Source organism: Hemitrygon akajei, chromosome 3 (assembly GCF_048418815.1).
Source record: "Hemitrygon akajei chromosome 3, sHemAka1.3, whole genome shotgun sequence".
NCBI lineage: Eukaryota > Metazoa > Chordata > Chondrichthyes > Myliobatiformes > Dasyatidae > Hemitrygon > Hemitrygon akajei.
This window is the reverse complement of record NC_133126.1, coordinates 156329774-156353001: the sequence shown is the minus strand read 5'-3', so window position 1 is coordinate 156353001 and position 23228 is coordinate 156329774. Positions and strand designations below refer to the sequence as shown.

The 23228-nt window shown below is 41.0% G+C and overlaps 1 protein-coding gene across 2 annotated transcripts in view; it reads right to left on the bottom strand.

Moving 5' to 3' along the window:
* The window catches only part of pde6d (phosphodiesterase 6D, cGMP-specific, rod, delta), a 62179-nt gene extending 56400 nt beyond the window's left edge, over nt 1–5779 (bottom strand). The window contains exon 1 of one of the 2 annotated variants that reach the window (XM_073041143.1): nt 5514–5779. Coding sequence is in view for 1 of the 2 variants with exons in the window: in XM_073041142.1 (XP_072897243.1) it covers nt 5564–5613 (50 nt within the window). In the remaining variant the exon portion in view is untranslated. The remainder of the gene's footprint in view (nt 1–5513) is intronic. The other variant, XM_073041142.1, reaches the window with a different exon arrangement.
* Nucleotides 5780–23228: the final 17449 nt, after the last annotated feature.

Here is a 23228-nt window from a genome sequence, read left to right as displayed (position 1 = left end):
CATTTTTCTAGACTGCAGCCCAACTGAGATATTGCTGCCCCACTTTATGTACCTGCAGACAGAGTCAGGTTTTGCCTGAGCTATAGTGACATCATACTTTTCCCTTTACTGAATGCAGTGCATGAGGTTGGACTTAAACAATAGGCAATTAACCGTGGTCATTAATCCATAATGAAAATGGCAGAAACAGACTAAATGAAAAAGTAGTGTAGGTAGTATAGTGTGGAGTATCTGAAAAATGGATTTATACCAGTACCAAGCAAGCAACAGCAGCCAATGTGGCTGTTGTGTGAAAAAGTTTTTCAGATGAAGCAATGAAACTGTCCAGGCTCCTGGCACATTTGAAGAGAATAGAGCAAATAAGAACTTGGCTTATTTTCAGTCATTTCATGAAAACTTTCAGAAAAGTAAAACACTTCAAAACAATAGCACAGCACATCACAACAAAATAATTAAGGTTTGCATGCTTCATCCAACCTTTCATTGCTAAATCTGGAAAGCCCCATACAATTGGAGAACTGATTCTGCCAACAGTAAGAAAGATTCTGAGTACTACTTTGAAGAAGCCACCAGATTCAAGGAAGAGCAAGGGAAGAAAAATCAAGTTGTAATTGGAGATAGTATAGTCAACGGAGTAAACACAAGGACTGACACTCCTGAAGGCTTCATGCCTGCCAGTTGCCCAGGTTCACAACATCTCATCAGAGCAAAAAGGGGAATTTTGATTGAGAGGGGAAAGATCCAATTATCATGGTCCATATGGGTACCAACAATGTAGGTGGAACAAGGAAAGAGGTTCTGCTGAGAAAAGATAACTAGATAAGGATTAAATTAAAGCTGAAACAAAAAGGCAATCATCTCTGGGTTGCTACCCGAGCAGTGTACAAATTAACATAGGGTCGGTAAGGTGAGAAGGTTAAATGTGAGGGTTAAAGGTTGGCATGGGAGAAGTGGATTTGAATTTGTGGGGCATTGGCACAAGTATTGGGGAAGGTGGGAGCTGTCCTGATGAAATGGACTCCACCTAAGGCACGATGGGACCGGATCCTGGTGGTTCACATAACAAGGACTAAGGACTGGGCATTAAATTAAACAGTGGGGAGGTGGGGGGAGGGGTTCAACAAATTGGAAAAGTTAAGGGAAGCAGTGTACAGGAGAGGTTACTAAGGTCTCCAGAATTAAAAATAAGACAAAGTCTGGAAGGGAATACAAATTTAACTTCAGGCAACAAGGGGACAATTTGAGAATACAGGACTGAAGATGTCATACTTGAATGCAAGCAATACATAAAACAAGGTAGGTGAGCGAACAGTGCAATTATAAGTTGGCAGGTATGACATTGTGGGCCTCAAGAGTCCTGGCTGAAAAGAAAATCAGCTGTGAAAGATAAACATCCAAGGATACACATCCTATCAAAAGACAAGAACATGGGCAGAGGGGTGTGGTGCTGGCTCTATTGGTAAAAAGTGCAATCAACTCCTTAACAAGAAGTGACATCGGATCCAAGATGCAAAATTGTTGTAGGTAGAGTTAAGAAAATGTAGGGGTAAGAAGATCCTGATGGGAGTTAAACGTAGTCCAATTAGTAGCCAGATTATGGGGAACAAATTACAACAGGATACAGGAAAGTTATGCAAGGAAGGAATTGTTAAAGTGGTCATGAGGGACTTCAATACACAGGTAGAATGGGAAAATAAGGTTGGGACAGGATCCCAGGAGAAAATATTTGTAGAATGCCCAAGAAATAACTTTTTAAAGCAGCTTATGGATGAGCCCACTAGGGAAAATGCAATTGTGGATCTGGTGTTGTGCAGTGAACCAGATTTGATTAGGAGAACTTAAGGTAAGACAACACCTAGGAAGCAGTGATAGAATTCACCCTGCTGTTTGAAAAGGAGAAACTAAAATAAAATGTATAGGTATTACTGTTGAGTAAAGCAGCTACAGAGTCCCCACAGGGGAGCTGGCCAAAGATGACTGGAAAGCAGACATCCCACCTCTCCTGGAAGTCTCACACATATTGATAGGGGCTCCCTGACACCCGCAAATGATATACAACATCCCGGAAATCAATTCTTGGGAGGGGGAGGGGGAACATCCTGATTGGTCTCTCTTTGTGCTAAGTAGACCTATCAGTTCTCTGTGGGCGGGCTTTAGTCAACCTCTCTCTCTCTTTCATTGTCCATCAGTTCAGTTTAGTGTCCTGCTGCGCCATGGCAAAGTGTTCCAAAAAAAGAAAATATAAAACGTACTTCACCCCAGACTACACTAAAGTGTACCCCTGCCTAATAGGGGTCAAAAATACTGACAGTGTTGCTCGCTGCACTGTTTGCAACAGTGACTTTTCTATTGCCCATGGTGGGTTAAATGACTGTAAAAGATATGTTGAGGTGAGTTTAACAGGTGTCATTCAATCATTAGCATAGCTAACGTTATTTAAACTAGCTGGCTAGCTGCTAAGGAGCTACACTATTGATGTCCTACGTGATGAGGCCAAACTCCCTGTAGACTTGCTTAAAGTTGTAATAGAATAAAAAAAACGACTCCATGATAATATAATGCAAGTACATATTTTAATGTCACATTTTCTGCATATACCCAACTTGGTTTACAGATTAGACAAAATCACTAAACAAAGTATTACATACACCCTTGGAGGCCAACTGGCGGGGGGCGCGGTATATGGGGTTGCGGGGAGCGGGGGTGCTACCTCCCTGAAACGAGTTTTTGCAGGGTGGGATGTCTGGGAAAGGGACCCTATCAGGATCACTGTAGAACAGAAATGGCGGAAGATGCAGGATCATTTCTTTCCAAAGCAATGACATTCTAAATGGAGGACGAGGCAAGTGTGGAAGACAATGGAAGTCAAAGACAACATAAAACCAAAAAAAGTATACAAAAATTAACAAATCATATTGCAGTCTAAAAGGGCAACTTTTTAAAAAAGTAACAACAACTACATTCTAAAAATAGGAGTTTCTCAGCATGCTGTATCTGTGACATTTCACACCTTCAGAGTACTTTACTGAGATTTCCAATCCCAGTTTCATACTGAATTACAATCACCTTCAGTTTTCATATTGAATTCTATTATCATGATCATTGCTCCTTAAAGACTCTAACTACCAGGTTATCAACTATTTTATACAATAGTAGCTTCTTCCCATACAGGCTCCACAACATACTGAATGAGAAAACTATTTAAATACAGCACAAATTTATTGTCCACACTATTACTACTTATTTGGTGTATCTAGTCTATGCAGATTGATAATAGACAATAGACAGTAGGTGCAGGAGTAGGCCATTCAGCCCTTCTAGCCAGCACCACCATTCACTGTGATCATGACTGATCATACACAATCAGTACCCCGTTCCTGCCCTCTCCCTATATCACTTGACCCCACTATCTATAAGAGCTCTATCTAACTCTGTCTTGAATGTATCCAGAGACTTGGCCTCCACTGCCTTCTGGTGCAGAGCATTCCACATATCCACCACTCTCTGGGTGAAAAAGTTTTTCCGCATCTCTGTTCTAAATGGCCTACCCCTTATTCTTAAACTGTGGCCTCTAGTTCTGGACTCACCCATCAGCGGGAACATGCTTCCTGCCTCCAGTGTGTCCAATCCCTTAATAATCTTATGTTTCAATCAGATCCCCTCTCATCCTTCTAAATTCCAGTGTATACAAGCCCAGTCGCTCCAATCTTTCAACATATGACAGTCCCGCCATTCCGGGAATTAACCTTGTGAACCTACGCTGCACTCCCTCAATAGCAAGAATGTCCTTCCTCAAGTTTGGAGACCAAAACTGCACACAATACTCCAGGTGGGGTCTCACCAGGGCCCTGTACAGCTGCAGAAGGACCTCTTTACTCCTATACTCAATTCCTTTTGTTATAAAGGCCAGCATGCCATTAGCTTTCTTCACTGCCTGCTGTACCTTACGCACCTGATTTATACTACATCCTGCATTACCATATATAAATACCTTGTCTCATTTCTTAGATCCAGCTACCCACCTCTTAATTATCTAATTTAAGTATCTTCCTTTCTAACCACAGCCTTTATCCCATCCTGTAATATCAGAGCAACTCAGCCTCATCCGCCGTTCTCCATCATGTCTGAAACCTACACATTTTGGAGTAATTAATTCCCAAAGCTGATCACTTTGCAACCACATCTCCCTAATGGCTATCAGATCATGTCCCTTAATATCTAGTGTGCTATTAATGAACCTGTCCTGTCACGAATGCTACATACAGTCAATGAAACAACTCTCAACTTTGTCTTATTACCATTTTTCTCAACTCTGATTCCAACTGGTTATACTGTACTTACACATTTATGTGCCCTGTTTTTCCATCAGACTCTGGCGATCATTACCCACTTTCTATACTGCACCAACATCTATTATTTTTCAGCTTACTAAATTTCCCCTCACTGGAAGCCCCCTGCCTCCAAACACAGTATTAAGGAAATCCACCATCTCATTACTTCAAATTTGCACTATTTACTCTGTAATTTATAGTAATGTTATGCTTTTATATTGTACTGCTGCCGCAGAATGACAAATTTCATATAAGACAATGATAATAAATCTGATTATCAAAAGCATTATCTACAGAACTGGCCAGTCAATATACTGCAAAATTGGTACCAACCCAATTCAAATGAAGCACATCCCTATGTAAGAGCTCCCACCTTCCCACACTGGCATTAGTGTCCCACTGATTGAAATGTTATCCCCACACTAATCTTTTGAGTCACAGGTTGAGTTCTCTGGTCTTATTTATCCTATAACAGTTTGGACAAGGTTCAAGCAGTAATCCAGAGATTACCACTTTTGTCCTTTCCTTCCAGTTTATAATTTGCTTCATATCTTCTGCTTAATTTAGTAAAAATGTCATTAGAACTTACAAACTAATCATGCTAGTATCTTGTCCCTTGATTTAAAATTGTAAATTTAACATAGTGAAATATTAATTTTAGGTTTAAAAGTACGGGTACCCTTTGACTGAACGTAGTTAATTTACAATCTAATCACACATGTCATACCTAACCTAAAACTGACAGAAGTTTCACGTCATAAAAATTGTTGCTAATAATTTGATTCTGATGGTTCTGAAATGGCAATTGAAGCAATGTAAAACGACCTAAATTAAGCTTTTCAAATCAGTGTGAAAAATACTTTGTATTATTCTTTGCAGCCCTGCCATTAAAACAATTTTTTTTTACAAATTTAGCTATATTGAGACTTCAGCTAAACCTTCAGCATTTTTTAATTCCAAAGGAGAATCGTCCAAATTTAACACAACTATCCCGTCGGCTTCCTCTGCTGTCGCTGTCATTGCCCTAAATCCCTCTCCTTGAAGCAGGGAGGAGATTTAGGCACAGCCTTCTCATCTCTACTCTGCGGATAGAGTCACTTTCAGCTCATTACCCACAATAGCAGTCGGACGGTTGAATCACACCTTCAGCAGGCCCGGGCCTGAATCCATGGCCTCACTTACCAGGGGAACCGCCACTTCATGGACTGAAATATTCACACAGTAAAGGATACAGCTTAAAGCCCTTCAGGATCTCTTTGGCCCTGTCTTCCTTTGAAGACATTGCAGATCTTCTGATAGTCTTCTGATAAATCAGAACAAAAGAGATTAAACGGTACAAAAGTGTAATGTCAATGTTTCTTAAAAAAAACGAACAACAAGCCGATTATCGCCACAGCAACGTTCCGCTCACTGAGATCAACCCAAACTCATCCAATGGGTAGGGGTAACGCTGGCCGCACCAACATTGACAGGCATATTAACCAATAAAACCCGCGACGCTGCTTTGCGGTAGCCCAATGATGCCGCATATTCGCATTTGTAGGCGGGATTTGGAGTGGTTAAATGCGGCTATATCTGATAGCCTCGCCACAACAGAGTTGATTGGATAATTTATCTGTCAATCATCCCTGCAACTCGGAGTTGATGGAGGTGGATTGGGCACCTATTCATGAAGGAGAGGATCGTGGACATTGGTGGGGGGTTAAATTTTCTATTGCAAAGACTCAAAATTATTTGTTTTTTCTGAAAGGAACATTGCACCCACAATTGATCTCAGTATGGCAAATCTCTTAAACAAGAGTCCGTGGTAAAGTTTCCAGGTATGTGAACGGACATAAGGCTAGCATGGAAGGTGCACGTGAATAAAATTCAAGAGAAGTGTGTAAAAAAACACTTGATGTGCTCAGGTGCTTAGCTGGGTGTGAGTAGGAGGTCACAACTTATACAGATATTGTTTAAATCAAACCTGTCTTTGTTGTGGTGCTATTAAATCATACCCAATTTTGGCATTACTGGTGGAAATAACTTTATCTACATAGATTGCAGTTGGCATTGGTTTATTGGGTTAATGTAAGAGGACATAAAATTGGCCATCCATCACTGGCAACATTATCAAAGTGTTGGGCGCACTGTGTTTGTAAGATGTTCAGTTTTAAGTGGATGGGATGTAAATGAGCACAAAGTCTTGGGTTGCTTAATATGGATTATGGTCCCAGTATACCTCTCTCTGTTAGTCCTTCATGGTTTTTCCCTTTGCCTGTGGTTGATGGGGCTTTCAGGAAAAGATGAGTAATTGTTTATCAATTGTACAAGAAGTTCAACAATATATACAAGGCAGATATTATGGATTCTTACATATCTACACAGATGGTTCAAAAGATCCAGTGACATGTTGTACAGATGTTTCTGTTCCAAAGTTTCAGGTGACTATTAGGAAAAGATTATCAGACAAAGCATCACTATTTATGTCTGAGATGGTTGCTATCATCTTAGCCTTGGAATGGTTGGAAGAAGTACACCATGATTATGTGCTTCAGTGCTCAGATTAGACATCTATGAAAATAGGTACTTCAATTTGTAGGCCAGACATTCTTCTTGAGATTGGCCAACATCTGTTGAGACTACAGGGTCTAAGCCTGTGTATACATTTCATATGTGTTCCTCCACATGTTGGAATTGAAATAAATGAGGTGACAGCCATTCTTGTCAAGCAATCGCTTAAAATTAAGGATATAAAAGTAGTGGTATTTTTGCATGAGGGGGAGATTAGAGCCATAATTAAAAAGTCTATTCAATCACTGTGGCAACAAATTTGGGATAAGGAAAAGAAAGGATGGCATTTATATAAAACTCAGACGATGGTGGGAACTCAACGTAGATGGGTATAACAGGAGAAAAGTTTATCTATTGAACATACTAGGTTGAATAATTCCCTGTTCAGAATTAATATAGATGATTTTGGCATCACTAGGGAGTGTACTTGTCAAAAAACAGTGCAGCACCTATTGTTTGATCTAGAGGTGGTTCTCTTTGAGTCACAAGGTTTTTCTTTTGAAATCTTTCAAAGTGACATGAGAGAACCAGATTTTAATAATTCGATCTGTTGCTGCAGATTCTCTTTTAAGTAGGCTTATTTAAATATGTGCTGCCATTGGTTATGTGTTGACCATAGTATACTTTGTTGAAAACCTAAGACCACTTCTAACCTGGCTGATACAGTGCAACTCAATAGCTGGCATAATGGTGTCAATAATTTCTAGTTCGTCTTGGCTGCATCAGCTGTTTGGAATTGTCGTCACCAGGCTCACAGCCAGCGGTCAGTGGCTAATACTATGAGCAAAGCTGAAGAAAAAATATTCTCAGTACAATGGGTTAGTGACCAAATGAGATTAAAAGACAGATCCAAAGAGGGCATCTTATGAATTGTGACTCTGAGAGCAAAAGCCAAACAAGTTGAAATTTAATACTTAAGGGCAAACTTACATTACTGTGAAAGTGGTACAGAGATCTCATTTTGTAATAACACAAGAATTGGAGTACAGATATAACTTAAATCTGTAAGAGAGAATATTGTCTAATTTGGCTTATGAATCATATTGGCCCTAACTATGGGCAGACAGTAGGTGAAAATCAGTTTTTGACTTGGCTGTATGGTGGTATGGTCTCAGAATCAAGAACGGGCAATTAAGGCCAATCCTTTGTGCAGCATTAAAGAAATAAGCAGAAGTTTGTTATTTCAGCTGAGACATTTAACTGAGCTGTTTACAAGTTGAAGGAAGGTTGTGTGGTATCAAAGTATGTGAAGAATGAGAAGGGATAGATAAAGGGAATGTGTGTTGTATTTCAGATGAACCTGAGACAATATTAGTTGTGCTTGTAAATTCTAGTCACTAGGGTATCTATAGATCAGAAGCTTTAAATTGTGCAGTTTGTTCATGTCTAACAGCAGAGCACACCAACACATGACACTTGTGCCACATATACCAAATATCATGCCATTGCGTATTGTACCCAAATAGCTTATTCACATAATATAAAAACGCCATAAGGCTTTGGAAAAATAGTTTCAATGTCCCTGTTTGAAATATACAGAGCCACTACAGATTCAGTCTTTTAACTAGCTTCCTTAATTTGTTCAATCATCTCAGGACAAATCTATTTCTGATGCTGAACTTGTTTTTGGAACTAAAGAGCTGCCACTCCCTTGATTTTACTGCCTTTCAGTAACTTCAATGGTAATTAATTCTGTATCGACTTCATGAATAGACTTATCATTTCACATCACTTCAGTTCCTTCAGGTAAATCACTTACTGTGAGCATCTGATCAATAAGTACAGTTCTGATCTTATTTCTAATGTGTACCTGATGTGTTTTCATAATACTTCATTAAGTCCTTTTGCTGAGTATCATTCTTGCTCACTGATTTGGTGACTTTATTCATAATTGCTTTGCCTTCAGTCACTGCCTTTTGCTTCACTTGCCTAATACCTACTCTTGCCCTCCATTCTAAGTGGCACCAAGCTCAATCACATGCAAAGACAATAATACATTAGCAGCTTTGCTCTTTTGGAGCAAAGTTAAATGGAGTAATCAATGGATGTTTGATAATGTTTCGATAATTGAGCAATAACACATCCATGTCTCGTAAAGACCCACATCTTAAAGAGTATGCTCTTTACAAGTAAATAAATGTCTCACATTGATCCAAGGTTTGCATCAATAAGAATAAGAAAACTTTCTTCCTTTTCTAACAAATGTTGAAGTGGACCAGTTATTGGAATGGCCGAGTCAGTTATGGGAATGTCTTGTGTGGTACTGCTGTGCATTGCTGGCTAACTTCACACATTGAAACTATTTCTGGCAATGCCTTATTAAATTTTGATCACTACTCAGAGCTCAAGGTAATGGATTTCACGTTGTCAGTAACTCCGAGACTTCATTTCCTGAGAACATTTAAGTTATTTACTCAATGTCCCTGTCTCAAACAACTTTGGTCAGTTGATAGTTCATGCTTTCTATTGTCGAATGATTGTAGATCTTTATTTTGATATGCTCTCAGAATATGTTCAAGGATACACTTTAGGAGTTCGTGTTCAACCAGAGAATTCACACCATCTATTTGCAGCATGAAAACCTTGTGTTCATAAGCCTGATCGGTGAGTTCATTCAATAATCCTGATAGAGTACAATTAAATTTTGATTTATTGAATAATATATAATTTTATGAACAAAAAAATGACAGCAAACATGTTCCATTTTGCATGCATTTTTGGAATCCTGCCTTAGGATCACCAATGACAGTTTGCAATCTCTAATAAGAACAAAGGATTTTCCCAGTAGGAGCAGATAGAATTTCTAAACACTGAAGATAATTGCTAGCACATTCCCTTCAATTTACATGTAATTACAATTGCTTTTGTTAAGAATGAAGCAAATGGAGTTTCCAGTGTCTGCCCACTATCAGTAACTTGGCTACAGCATCTTAATTTGTAACTTGAGGTGTTGCATGCAACGTTTGGAATTCTTATTAAATGTCAACCAGCAGAGAATCACTGCTCAATTACCGTTAACGTGTATAGTAGTTTCTGATGCATATCAGTTCACTTCCAACTCACATTTGCTGAAAGTGTTAGTGTAATGGTATCATGGCCATCACAAGATCAGGTAAGAATTAACCTGCAGTAATGGAAACTGGAAGATGGTCACCATTGTGGTATAACCTGTCAATCACCAAACCACCAATCAGTGAATTAAATTCCTCATTGATTTGCGGCCTCACTGCAGCGAGATCAATCTCTTGGCTTGTGCGTTAACAGGCTGATTCCCATAATGACGCAGGTACTGCGGAGGGGCTCATGACAAATCTAGACTGCTGAGTGGAAGACTTTGACTGAGTGAGAAGGAGCAATGTTTTGGCTCAGTCTCTGAGTTCGGGAGGCTGGAAAGAGGATATTTAGAGATGGATCCTTTGATGTAGGAAGGATGGAATTCAGTTGCAGCAGGGTGGAACCTGAGGTCTGGAAAAAGAATGCAGTACTGATCTTTGGTCTCACAGTCAGAAAGGGTGAGGAACGCTGATTCATTCTAAAACAGTTTGTCAGTTTTTAAAAAATATGTTCTTGTCTCCAAATTTCTCAGCCCTGTCCTTATTTGAAGTTGGATTGAGTACATTTCCATGCCTCATCCTGTAAAAAGGCACAGCTGAGAAGCTGAAATACCTCCAAGGACTTCCCTGTCAATCACCTAATAGAACTAAGTGTTTCAAGTGGTTTGACATCTGACTTACCCATGTCCACGCAATCACCAAGCACAGAGTTTACCAGAGATCCATTGTGCCAAACTGGATCCAGTGTTCCAGTGCTCGGGGAATCAGAGTTCTTTAGGCACAATCTATCAGTGAGCTGGGTAAATTTGATGAACCAACCCATTGAAGCATTCTCTATTAACCCAAATGCACTGCCTCTAGCTGTATGAAAACTCAGTTATATTGTTGCAGTTCTTCCAATATAACATATCCTCCATACTACCCATGGAAATAAGATAATTTGACAAATTAGGTTTTTTCTTTGTGGATTGAACTACATCCAGGATGACAAATTGAGGAAGCCAATTTTTTTTTACCAGGTATTCTTTGTGCTTTTATCTATATCCATTGGGGCTAGAAATCTTGGGAACTTCAACTACCCTTGCAAATTATTCACCTCTTACACAGAGAGAGTGGAATTATTATCATTGACTAATATTACTTTCGAAGTTGGAGTTCAGCACAGAAAACAGCTTCATCCCTGAACTTGGAGGCAGTCTGCCTAGAGTATGCAAATAACTGAATTTCCTCTGTCTGTTCTAGTTTCTGCACTTCCCAAAGAGATACAATATAGTAAGTTAATTGGCCACTATAAATTGTCATTAGTATACCATTGCCCTTGAACAGAAAATACTATAACAAGCAGTGAATATGGCAAATTACAGGTAAAGCCCTCCCCACCATTGAGCACATCTACATGGAGTGTTGTCTCAGAGAAGCAGCATCCATCATCAGGGACCCCCACCACCCAGGTCATGCTCTCTGTTCAAACAGGAGAACATCTGCAGCTGCCAGAAGTCCAAGCAACAAACACTAAATGCTGGAGGAACTCAGCAGGCCAGACAACATCTATGGAAAAAAGTAATCAGTCAACGTTTTGGGCCCAAAACGTTGACTGTTTACTCTTTTCTATAGATGCTAGCTGGCCTGCTGAGTTTCTCCATCATTTTATGTGTTCCATGCTGTTTTCTCGCTGCTGCCATCAGGAAGGAGGTACAAGAGCCTCAAGACTCCCATTACCAAGAAAATGAATCTTAGGGTTGTATATGGTAACATATATATACCTTGATAATAATTTATTTTGAACTTCGGGAAGTTGATGGGGAACAATTATTACCCTTCAACCATTAGGCTGTTGACCAAAGAGGATAACTTCACTTGCCCCATCACTGAAATATTTTCATAACCTATGGATTCACTTTGAAGGACTCTTCATCTCATGTTCTTGATATTTATTGTTTATTTATTTATCATTATTGTTTATTTTTTCTCAGCTCAAGTTGATAAAACCTGAAGTATGGGCATAGCCAAGCATGCTCATTTGTCAATTGCTAGGAATTTTCAGACTATTCGAGTGGTGTTTAGTATTGTGACTTTCTGAAGACTTACATACAAACCCCATTTCTAGAAAAGTTGGGATATTTTCCAAAATGCAATAAAAACAAAAATCTGTGATATGTTAATTCATGTGAACCTTTATTTAACTGACAAAAGTACAAAGAAAAGATTTTCAATAGTTTTACTGACCAACTTAATTGTATTTTGTAAATATACACAAATTTAGAATTTGCTGGCTGCAACACACTCAACAAAAGTTGGGACAGAGTTAAAATAAGATTGAAAAGTGCACAGAATATTCAAGTAACACCGGTTTGGAAGACTCCACATTAAGCAGGCTAATTGGTAGCAGGTGAGGCATCATGACTGGGTATAAAAGTAACGTCCATCAAAGGCTCAGTCTTTGCAAGCAAGGATGGGTCGTGGAAAATAAATAGATTAAATTCAAATCTATCTGATCAATGTTTTCGATGTAATCAAGAAATTGGTACTTTTTTACATTCTACTTTGTCTTGTTTTAAAATTCAAGCATTTTGGATAAATCTAAGACTTTTATTGGAACAAATTACTGGAGTACAACTCCCACATATTTTTGAAAATTTGGCACCCATATCTACAAAAGATAGGATTAAATATACAGGTCCTTTGAAGATAAAATTACAAAGTAATGGGGAAAATAAAAATAAAAATTAAAATTATTTTGAACTCCATGGAGCATGTGGGGATCATCCGATATTCAGGCAATTTTTCTTCCTTTCTTTCCTTTTTTTTCTTTTTTTAGATAGGGGTTGAGGGGGAGGGACAATATTAATTTTTTTTACTATTCTAATATTCCATTCATTCCATGTAATTCTCTTAAAAATGTAATAAATAAATAAATTATTTTTTAAAGAAAAGGATGGGTCCTGGCTCACCCCTTTGTGCCAACATTCACAAGAGAATTGTTAGTTCAAAAGGAACATTTCCCAACGCAAGATTGCAGAGAATTTAGGTCTTTCAACATCTACAGTACATAATATTGTGAAAAGATTCAGAGAATTCAGAGACATCTCAGTGCGTAAAGGGCAAGGTCGGAAACCACTGTTGAATGCACGTGATATTCGAGCCCTCAGGCAGCACTGCCTAAGAAACCGTCATGCTACTGTGACAATTATAGCCACCTGGGCTCGGGAGTACTTCAGAAAACCATTGTCACTTAATACAGTCCGTCGCTGCATCCAGAAATGCAACTTGAAACTGTATTACGCAAGGAGGAAGCCATACATCAACTCTATGCAGAAACGCCGGTGAGTTCTCTGGGCCCGAGCTCATCTCAGATGGACCAAAAGACTGTGGAACCGTGTGCCGTGGTCAAATGAGTCCACATTTCAGCTAGTTTTCGAAAAAAACGGGCGTTGAGTTCTCCAAGCCAAAGATGAAAATGACCATCCTGATTGTTATCAGCGAAAGGTGCAAAAGCCAGCATCTGTGATGGTATGGGGGTGCATCAGTGCCCACAGCATAGGTGAGTTGCATGTATGTGAAGGTACCATTGACTCTGAGGTGTATATTAGGATTTTAGAGAGACACATGTTGCCATCAAGGCGACGTCTCTTCCTGGGATGTCCATGCTTATTTCAGCAGGACAATGCCAGACCACATTCTGCACGGGCTACGACAGTGTGGCTTTGTAGACACAGAGTGCGTGTGCTTGACTGGCCTGCTGCCAGTCCAGATCTATCTCCTATTGAAAATGTATGGCGCATCATGAAGAGGAGAATCAGACAACGGAGACCACGGACTGCTGAACAGCTGAAGTCTTATATCAAGCAAGAGTGGACAAAATTTCCAATTGCAAATCTACTACAATTAGTATCCTCAGTTCCAAACGATTAAAAAGTGTTATTAAAAGGAAAGGTGATGTAACACAATGGTAAACATGCCTCTGTCCCAACTTTTGTTGAGTGTGTTGCAGCCATCAAATTCTAAATTTGTGTATATTTACAAAATACAATTAAGTTGGTCAGTAAAACTATTGAAAATTTTTTCTTTGTACTTTTGTCAGTTAAATAAAGGTTCACGTGAATTAACATATCACAGATTTTTGTTTTTATTGCATTTTGGAAAATATCCCAACTTTTCTGGAAATGGGGTTTGTAGATATAAGTGTGAAGTGGTTCATTTTGGTAGGTCAAATGTGATGGCAGAATGTAGTATTAATGGTAAGACTCTTGGCAGTGTGGAGGATCAGAGGGATCTTGGGGTCTGAATCCATAGGACACTCAAAGCAGCTGCGCAGGTTGACTGTGTGGTTAAGAAGGCATACGGTGTATTGGCCTTCATCAATCGCGGAATTGAATTTAGGAGCCAAGAGGTAATGTTGCAGCTATATAGGACCCTGGTCAGACCCCACTTGGAATACTCTCCTCAATTTTGGTCGCCTCACTGCAGGAAGGATGTGGAAGCCATAGAAAGGGTGTAGAGGAGATTTACAAGGATGTTGCCTGGATTGGGGAGCATGCCCTATGAGATTAGGTTGAATGAACTTGGCCTTTTCTCCTTGAAGCGAGGGAAGATGAGAGGTGACCTGATAGAGGTATACAAGATGATGAGAGGCATTGATCATATGGATAGTCAGAGGCTTTTTTCCCAGGGCTGAAATAGTTGCTACAAGAGGATACATTTTTAAGATGCTGGGGAGGAGGTACAGAGGAGATGTCAGGGGTAAGTTTTTTACTCAAAGGGTGGTGAGTGCAAGGAATGGGCTGCCGGCAACGGTGGTGGAGATGGATATGATATGGTCTTTTAAGAGACTTTTGAATAGGTACATGGAGCTCAAAAAAATAGAGAGCTATGGGTAAGCCTAGTAATTTCTGAGGTAGGGACATGTTCGGCACAACTTTGTGAACCAAAGGGTCTATATTGTGCTGTAGGTTTTCTATGTTTCTATATTTCTATTACTGTGTAGCCCTAATTGTCTAATGCTGTTGTGTAGTGCCTTTGGGATGATACCAGTTGTAGATATTACTTTCGGGACAAGGTATACCCTGTTCATGTTCCAAAATTTTTCAATTTCCTCTTTTAATTCAGCATATTTCTGGTGTTTTTCACTTATTTTTTGTAAGTTATGTGTGCTTGGAATGGCTATATCTATTAAATAAGTTGTTCTTGCTTGTTTATCCTGTAATATTATATCCAGTCGGTTATTATGTATTGTCCTATCTGCAATCATGGATCGGTCATAATATAATTTGTGGTATTATTATTATTTCTTCTTTCTTTTGGTACTTGCACTGTTTGTTGATTCTATTATGGTTACAGTATTGGATCTATTGAGTCTGCTCAAGAAAATGAATCATAGGGTTCTATAGGTAACATTTCACATATATATAGTGTGTGTGTGTCTGTGTGACCTGCCAGTATCCCTGCACAGTTGGCAGCTCCAGCACTTGGTTGTGGTTCCCCTGGCTCTATCTCACCATCAGGGTTTTCTTAGATTTGCACAATGAGCATTGCTTGGGATGAACATCACTGCTTTTCCTCTCAACAACATTTCTGCTGATCTATATTAGCACTAAAGATGATCCTTGGCACCAATTATAATGAATTTTGGTTTGGATTTGGACTATGCTGAGATTGTGGATTACATGATAACCACAATAATGTCTAGAGGATGCTAGGAGATTCACAACAAGGGTGTGTACTTTATTAAGAACTAACAGCAGAGCTTAGGTCATGCACATGATGATAGCATTACGTTATGTACCCAAATGGCATATTATGCTTAACTACAATACTTAATGCCTTTGGCATAATCATAAGATGTCATTAATCTAGATAATAGTCACTTCATTGCTGTGGTAGGGTGTCACTGCAAGCTAACTGCAAAATTTAATGTCTCATTAGCACCCCTCTTCCCCAGCTGAATCTCTTACTTGGAGATATTTGAGTAAAGGGTTTAATAAAAAATGGACAATATAATTATAGAGATTGCAGTTTGGGAGACGGCAACTGGAAAGTGAGGTTGGGTGGTTATCAGCTTTGGCAGAATACGGTTGAGGGAGCAGAAGGTGGATCTAATGGCATGATATGCTCAGTGGGGATGTGACAAACGACAGGAGAAAAACTAGAATGTAGGTGTGCTGATTGGTAAGTCTGCATATGACATAAAAATCGGCAGTATTGTGCATAGTTAGTAAGGTTGTCAAAGGATTCAGCAGAATACAGACCAATAGACAACATAAATAGAAAAATGGCAATTTAATCCAGATAAGCCTGAGGTGTTGCACTTTGAGAGTCAAAAGAGGAACGTATACAATAAGTGGCAAGATCTTCAGGAGCATTGTTTTACAAAGGGATCTTGGGGTTCAGATCCATATCTCATTGAAAGCAGCAACACAAGTAGATCGGGTGCCTGAAGAAAGGGATAGGGCATACTTGCCTCCATTGATTGGAGAATTGAGTATGAAAGTTGGAAAGATGTTGCAGCTGTATATGTAGTGCTTTATGTGTAGTTCTGGTCACCACATTACAGGAAGGAATGTGGGGGTTTTGGACAGGGTGCAGAAGTGGTCTACCAGGACATTTCCAGGTTTAGAAACTATAAGGAGATTTTGCATTATTTTCCCTGGAATGGTATAGGCCTGGGGGGAGAAGTGCGACCTGATAGAAATACATAAAATTATGAGAGACATAGATAGGAATAGTCAAAGCCTTTTTTTTAAATCAAGGTCAAATGTCTAATATTAGAAGGCATAGCTTTAAGATGAAATAGGAAAAGTTTAAAGGAGTTTTATGAGGTAAGATCTTATACTGGAAGACAGCTGGAATGTTTTATCAGGGGAAGTGGAGGAAGCAATTACAACAGCAAAACTGAATAGGCATTTAGAACGAGAACAAACACGTTTGTGGGATATACCCCCTGTGCGTCACAGGCCAAAGGGCCTGTTGCTCCAGAACGCAAGTCGTAAATTTGAGATCAATGTTAGGGAAATCTTTGAATTTTAATCTATTGATATAATGATTGGGTAAGAAGTGGCATGGCAGGTAATTGGAAAACTCAGTTTGTAAAACATGTTTTTCAGGCTTGCAGTTGGATAGAGCATCCTGAGTGTGGTCCAACCAGATCTGGCTCAAAGAATGCAGTAAAAACGTTTTCAGTCAGACCTCTTTATTGGAGATTTTAATGGTAAATTTTAAATAAAAGGTAAAGTACCAGAATAGGATGAGGCATTCAAGGGAAAGGAAATGCCAGAAATGTGGTGGGGGTGGAGTGAAAGAGAGGCTGAGGGATGAGCTTTTGTTTATTTATAAAAAGAAACGTGTTACAAATATTTAAACCAAAGCAATTGCTATTCCACAGGTAGCCATACAATCTCTGGTCCATCACATTTGGCACTGATTGAAAAATAAGTATGTGAAATCTTGGAGAACTCTGATGTTGCAAGATGGCTTTTAGAACAAGAGGAGTTGAGTACAAGAATAGAGGCATCTTGCTAAAATTATATAGGTCCCAGGTGAGACAACATTGAGAATAGTCTTGTCTCTTTACTAAAGGAAAAATATACTTGCAATTAAATAATTGCCCTGGTTTCCTTGGCTGCGTAAGTCTGGGGAAGACACTCCCAAGTTCCATCAAACTCATGAGATTGAGACGGCTCGATCCCACCCTAAACCCTGGTTTGTGTGGATGCTATGTAATTTGCTACCCTGTTACAAATTAGTGCCACGACATAACAGACAGTACATTGCATACGATTAAAGGAATTATTTATATTTATATATAGAATAGTACAGCACATTACAGGCCCTTCGGCCCACAATGTTGTGGTGACCCTCAAACTCAGCCTCACATATAACCCCCCACCTTAAATTCCTCCATATACTTGTTTAGTAGTCTCTTAAAATTCACTAGTGTATCTGTCTCCACCACTGACTCAGGCAGTGCATTCCACGCACCAACCACTCTCTGAGTGAAAAACCTTCCTCTGATATCCCCCTTGAACTTCCCTCCCCTTACCTTAAAGCCACGTCCTCTTGTACTGAGCAGTGGTGCCCTGGGGAAGAGGCGCTGGCTGTCCACTCCATCTATTCCTCTTAATATCTTGTACACCTCTATCATGTCTCCTCTCATCCTCCTTCTCTCCAAAGAGTAAAGCCCTAGCTCCCTTAATCTCTGATCATAATCCATACTCTCTAAACCAGGCAGCATCCTGGTAAATCTCCTCTGTACCCTTTCCAATGCTTCCACATCTTTCCTATAGTGAGGCGACCAGAACTGGACACAGTACTCCAAGTGTGGCCTAACTAGAGTTTTATAGAGCTGCATCATTACATCGCGTCTGTTAAACTCTATCCCTCGACTTATGAAAGCTAACACCCCATAAGCTTTCTTATCTACCCTATCTACCTGTGAGGCAACTTTCAGGGATCCGTGGACATGTACCCCCAGATCCCTCTCCTCCTCCACACTACCAAGTATCCTGCCATTTACTTTGTACTCTGCCTTGGAGTTTGTCCTTCCAAAGTGTACCACCTCACACTTCTCCGGGTTGAACTCCATCTGCCGCTGCTTAGCCCACTTCTGCATCCTATTAATGTCTCTCTGCAATCTTCGACAATCCTCTACACTATCTACAACACCACCAACCTTTGTGTCGTCTGCAAACTTGCCAACCCACCCTTCTACCCCCACATCCAGGTCATTAATAAAAATCACGAAAAGTAGAGGTCCCAGAACAGATGCTTGTGGGACACCACTAGTCACAACCCTCCAATCTGAATGTACTCCCTCCACCACAACCCTCTGCCTTCTGCAGGCAAGCCAATTCTGAATCCATCTGGCCAAACTTCCCTGGATCCCATGCCTTCTGACTTTCTGAATAAGCCTACCGTGTGGAACCTTGTCAAATGCCTTACTAAAATCCATGTAGATCACATCCACTGCACTACCCTCATCTATATGCCTGGTCACCTCCTCAAAGAACTCTATCAGGCTTGTTAGGCACGATCTGCCCTTCACAAAGCCATGCTGACTGTCCCTGATCAGACCATGATTCTCTAAATGCCCATAGATCCTATCTCTAAGAATCTTTTCCAACAGCTTTCCCACCACAGTTGTAAGGCTCACTGGTCTATAATTATCCGGACTATCCCTACTACCTTTATTGAACAAGGGGAAAACATTCGCCTCCCTCCAATCATCCGGTACCATTCCTGTGGACAACGAGGACATAAAGATCCTAGCCAGAGGCTCAGCAATCTCTTCCTTCACCTCGTGGAGCAGCCTGCAGAATATTCCATCAGGCCCCGGAGACTTATCCATCCTAATGTATTTTAACAACTCCAACACCTCCTCTCCCTTAATATCAACATGCTCCAGAACATCAACCTCACTCATATTATCCTCACCATCATCAAGTCCCCTCTCATTGGTGAATACTAAAGAGAAGTATTCATTGAGGACCTTGCTCACTTCCACAGCCTCCAGGCACATCTTCCCACTTTTATCTCTAATCGGTCCTACCTTCACTCCTGTCATCCTTTTGTTCTTCACATAATTGAAGAATGCCTTGGGGTTTTCCTTTACCCTACTCGCCAAGGCCTTCTCATGACCCCTTCTTGCTCATCTCAGCCCCTTCTTAAGCTCCTTTCTTGCTACCCTATATTCCTCAATAGACCCATCTGATCCTTGCTTCCTAAACCTCATGTATACTGCCTTCTTCCACCTGACTAGATTTTCCATTTCACTTGTCACCCATGGTTCCTTCACCCTACTATGCTTTATCTTCCTCACCGGGACAAATTTATCCCTAACATCCTGCAAGATATCCCTAAACATCGACCTCATGTCCATAGTACATTTCCCTGCAAAAACATCATCCCAATTCACACCCGCAAGTTCTAGCCTTATAGCCTCATAATTTGCCCTTCCCCAATTAAAAATTTTCCTGTCCTCTCTGATTCTATCCTTTTCCATGATAATGCTAAAGGTCAGGGAGCGGTGATCACGGTCCCCCAGATGCTCACTCGCTGACAGATCTGTGACCTGACCCGGTTCATTACCTAATACTAGATCTAGTATGGCATTCCCTCTAGTCGGCCTGTCAACATACTGTGACAGGAATCCATCCTGGACACACTTAACAAATTCTGCCCCATCTAAACCCTTGGAACTAATCAAGTGCCAATCAATATTAGGGAAGTTAATGTCACCCATGATAACAACCCTGTTATTTTTGCACCTTTCCAAAATCTGCCTCCCAATCTGCTCCTTGGTATCTCTGCTGCTTCCAGGGGGCCTATAGAATACCCCCAGTAGAGTAACTGCTCCCTTCCTGTTCCTGACTTCCCCCCATACTGACTCAAAAGAGGATCCTGCTACATTACCCACCCTTTCTGGAACTGTAATAGTATCCCTGACCAGTAATGCCACCCCTCCTGCCCTTTTCCCCCCTCTCTATCCCTTTTAAAGCACTGAAATCCAGGAATATTGAGAATCCATTCCTGCCCTGGTGCCAGCCAAGTCTCTGTAATGGCCACTACATCATAATTCTATGTATGTATCCAAGCTCTCAGTTCATAACCTTTGTTCCTGATGCTTCTTTCATTGAAGTACACACACTTTAGCCCTTCGACCTTACTACCTTTATTCTGCTGCTCTTTCCTCAAAGCCTCTCTATATGTTAGATCTGGATTTACTCCATGCACTTCTTTCACTGCTCTATCGCTCCGGGTCCCATCCCCCTTGCAAATTATTTTAAACCCTCCCAAACCATGCTAGCAAACCTACCAGCAAGGATATTGCTCCCCCTCGAGTTCAGGTGCAACCCGTCCAATCTGTACAGGTCCCACCTTCCCCAGAAGAGATCCCAATGGTCCAAAAATCTAAAACCCTGCTCCCTGCACCAACTCCTCAACCACGCATTCAACTGCCATCTCCTCCAGTTCTTACCATCACTATCACATAGCACTGGCAGCAATCCTGAGAACGCCACCCTTGAGGTCCTGTTCTTCAGCCTTCTGCCTAGTTCCCGAAACTCACACTTCAGGACCTCATCCCTCTTCCTGCCTATGTCGTTGGTCCCAACATGTATCACGACTTCTGGTTGCTTTCCCTCTTGTACCAGGATGTCGTGCATCTGGTCAGAGACATCCCGGACCCTTGCACCCAGGAGGCAACAAATCATGCGGGTGTCCTTCTCACGTCCACAAAATCTCCTGTCTGCTCCCCTGACTATAGAGTCTCCAATGACGACAGCTCTCCTCTTCTCCGTCCCATCCTTCTGCACCACAGGGTCAGACTCAGTGCCAGAGGCCCTACCACCGTGGCTCACACCTGGTCGGTCGTCCTCACCAACAGTACCCAGGACGGTAAACTTATTATTCAGGGGAATGGCTACAGGGGTGCTCTGCACTACCTGTCCACTCTCCTTTGCTTTCCCCCTTTATGAATCTTAACTAAAGGGTTAGTAAAGAATAACAAAAAGGGCATATTCTAATTAAACAGTCAAATGTGCACAAGTTGGAGCTCAACGTGAACTTCTCTGTCACTCGCGCGCTGGGTCGTCGGTCACCACCTTCCAAACGTCACTCGCAATCCATGTCGAACAAGCGGCTCTTCCACCGCATCGTACGCTATGACCGGTTCTCCCCAGTGTCTTCTCTAGTCATCTCCTGCCAAATAAAAGCCCCAATCCCAACCTTATTGTCCCTCACCAAGAAAACCTCCGGCTAATTGGATGGCACACATTCCACATCATCCCTTATCTTCTACGATAACCCAAAGAAGCTGAAAATAGAGCAAGATGAAAACAAGCAGCTCTTACAGAACTTTTAAAATGAAATACATACAGCATAACAGTGAAAATATGAACTAGGCCACTACATAAACAAAGTTCACTAGATCGTAAGTTCACTGGATTGATTCAGAATCAGGCTTAATATTGCAAAGAGAGGTGAAAAATACTAAGGTAGCATTCTTGGGTTCATTATCCATTCAGAAATCTGATGGCAGAGGGGAAGAAGCTGTTCCTGAAATGCTGAGTGTGTGCCTTCAGTCTCCTATACCTCCTCCTGATGATAACAATGAGATGAGGGAATGTCCTAGTGATGTGGGTCGTTAATGATGGATGCCACCTTTTTCAGCCATCACCTTTTGAAAGTGTCCTGGATGCTGGGAAGGCTATTGCCCATGATAGAGCTGGCAGAGTTTATAATTTTCTGCAGCTTTTTCTGGTCCTGTGCAGTGGCCTCTCCATACCAAATGCAACCAGTCAGAATGGCACATCTGTAGTAACTTGCATGTGATTTTGGTGGTATGCCAAATCTTCTCAAAGTCCTAATGAAATATAGCTGTTGTCGTGCCTTCTTTGTAATTGCATCAATATGTTGGGCCCAGGATAAATCCTCAGAGATATTGACACCCAGGAACTTGAAGCTGGCCACCCTTTCCACTTCAGATCTCTCAGTGAGGACTTGTGGTGGGTTCCTTCAACTTCCCCTTCCTGAACTCCACAATCACTTCCTTGGTCTTACGGATGTTGAGTACACAGTTGTTGCTGCAACACCACTCAACCAGCTGATCCGTTTCACTCCTGTATGCCTCCACATCACCATCTGAAAGTCTGCCAACAGTGGTTGTATTGTCAGCAAATTTATAGATGGCATTTGAGCTGTGCCTGGCCACAGAATCATGGGTGTAGAGAGGGTAGAGCAGTGGGTAAAGGTGCACCAGTGTTGATTGGCAGTGAAGAGGAGATGTCATTTCCGATCTGTACAGACTGTGGTCTCCTGGTGAGGAAAGCAAGGATCCAGTTATAGAGGCCTAGGTTTGGTGCTTGTTGATTAGAACTGAGAGTATGATTGCACTGAGCAGTGATCAATAAGCGGCAGACTGATGTAGTGTAAATATTACTATTGTCCAGGTGACATAGGTCCTGTAGACCTATTGCAGCGGTAGGCAAATTGCAGTAGGTCCAGGTCCTTGCTCAGGCAAGAGTTGATTCTAGCCATGACCAATCTCTCAAAGCACTTCATCACAGTAAATGTAAGTGGCACTGGGTAATAGTTGTTGAGGCAGCTCCCACTATTCTTCTTGGGCCCTGGTATGATTGTCACCCTTTTGAAGCAGGTGGGAACCTCCGACTGCAGCGGTGAGAGATTGAAGATGTCCTTGAACACTCGCACCATTTGGTTGGCGCAGGTTTTCTGAGCCCTACCAGGTGTCCCATTATGGTCTGATACCTTGCGAAGGTTCATCCTCTTGAAAGATGTT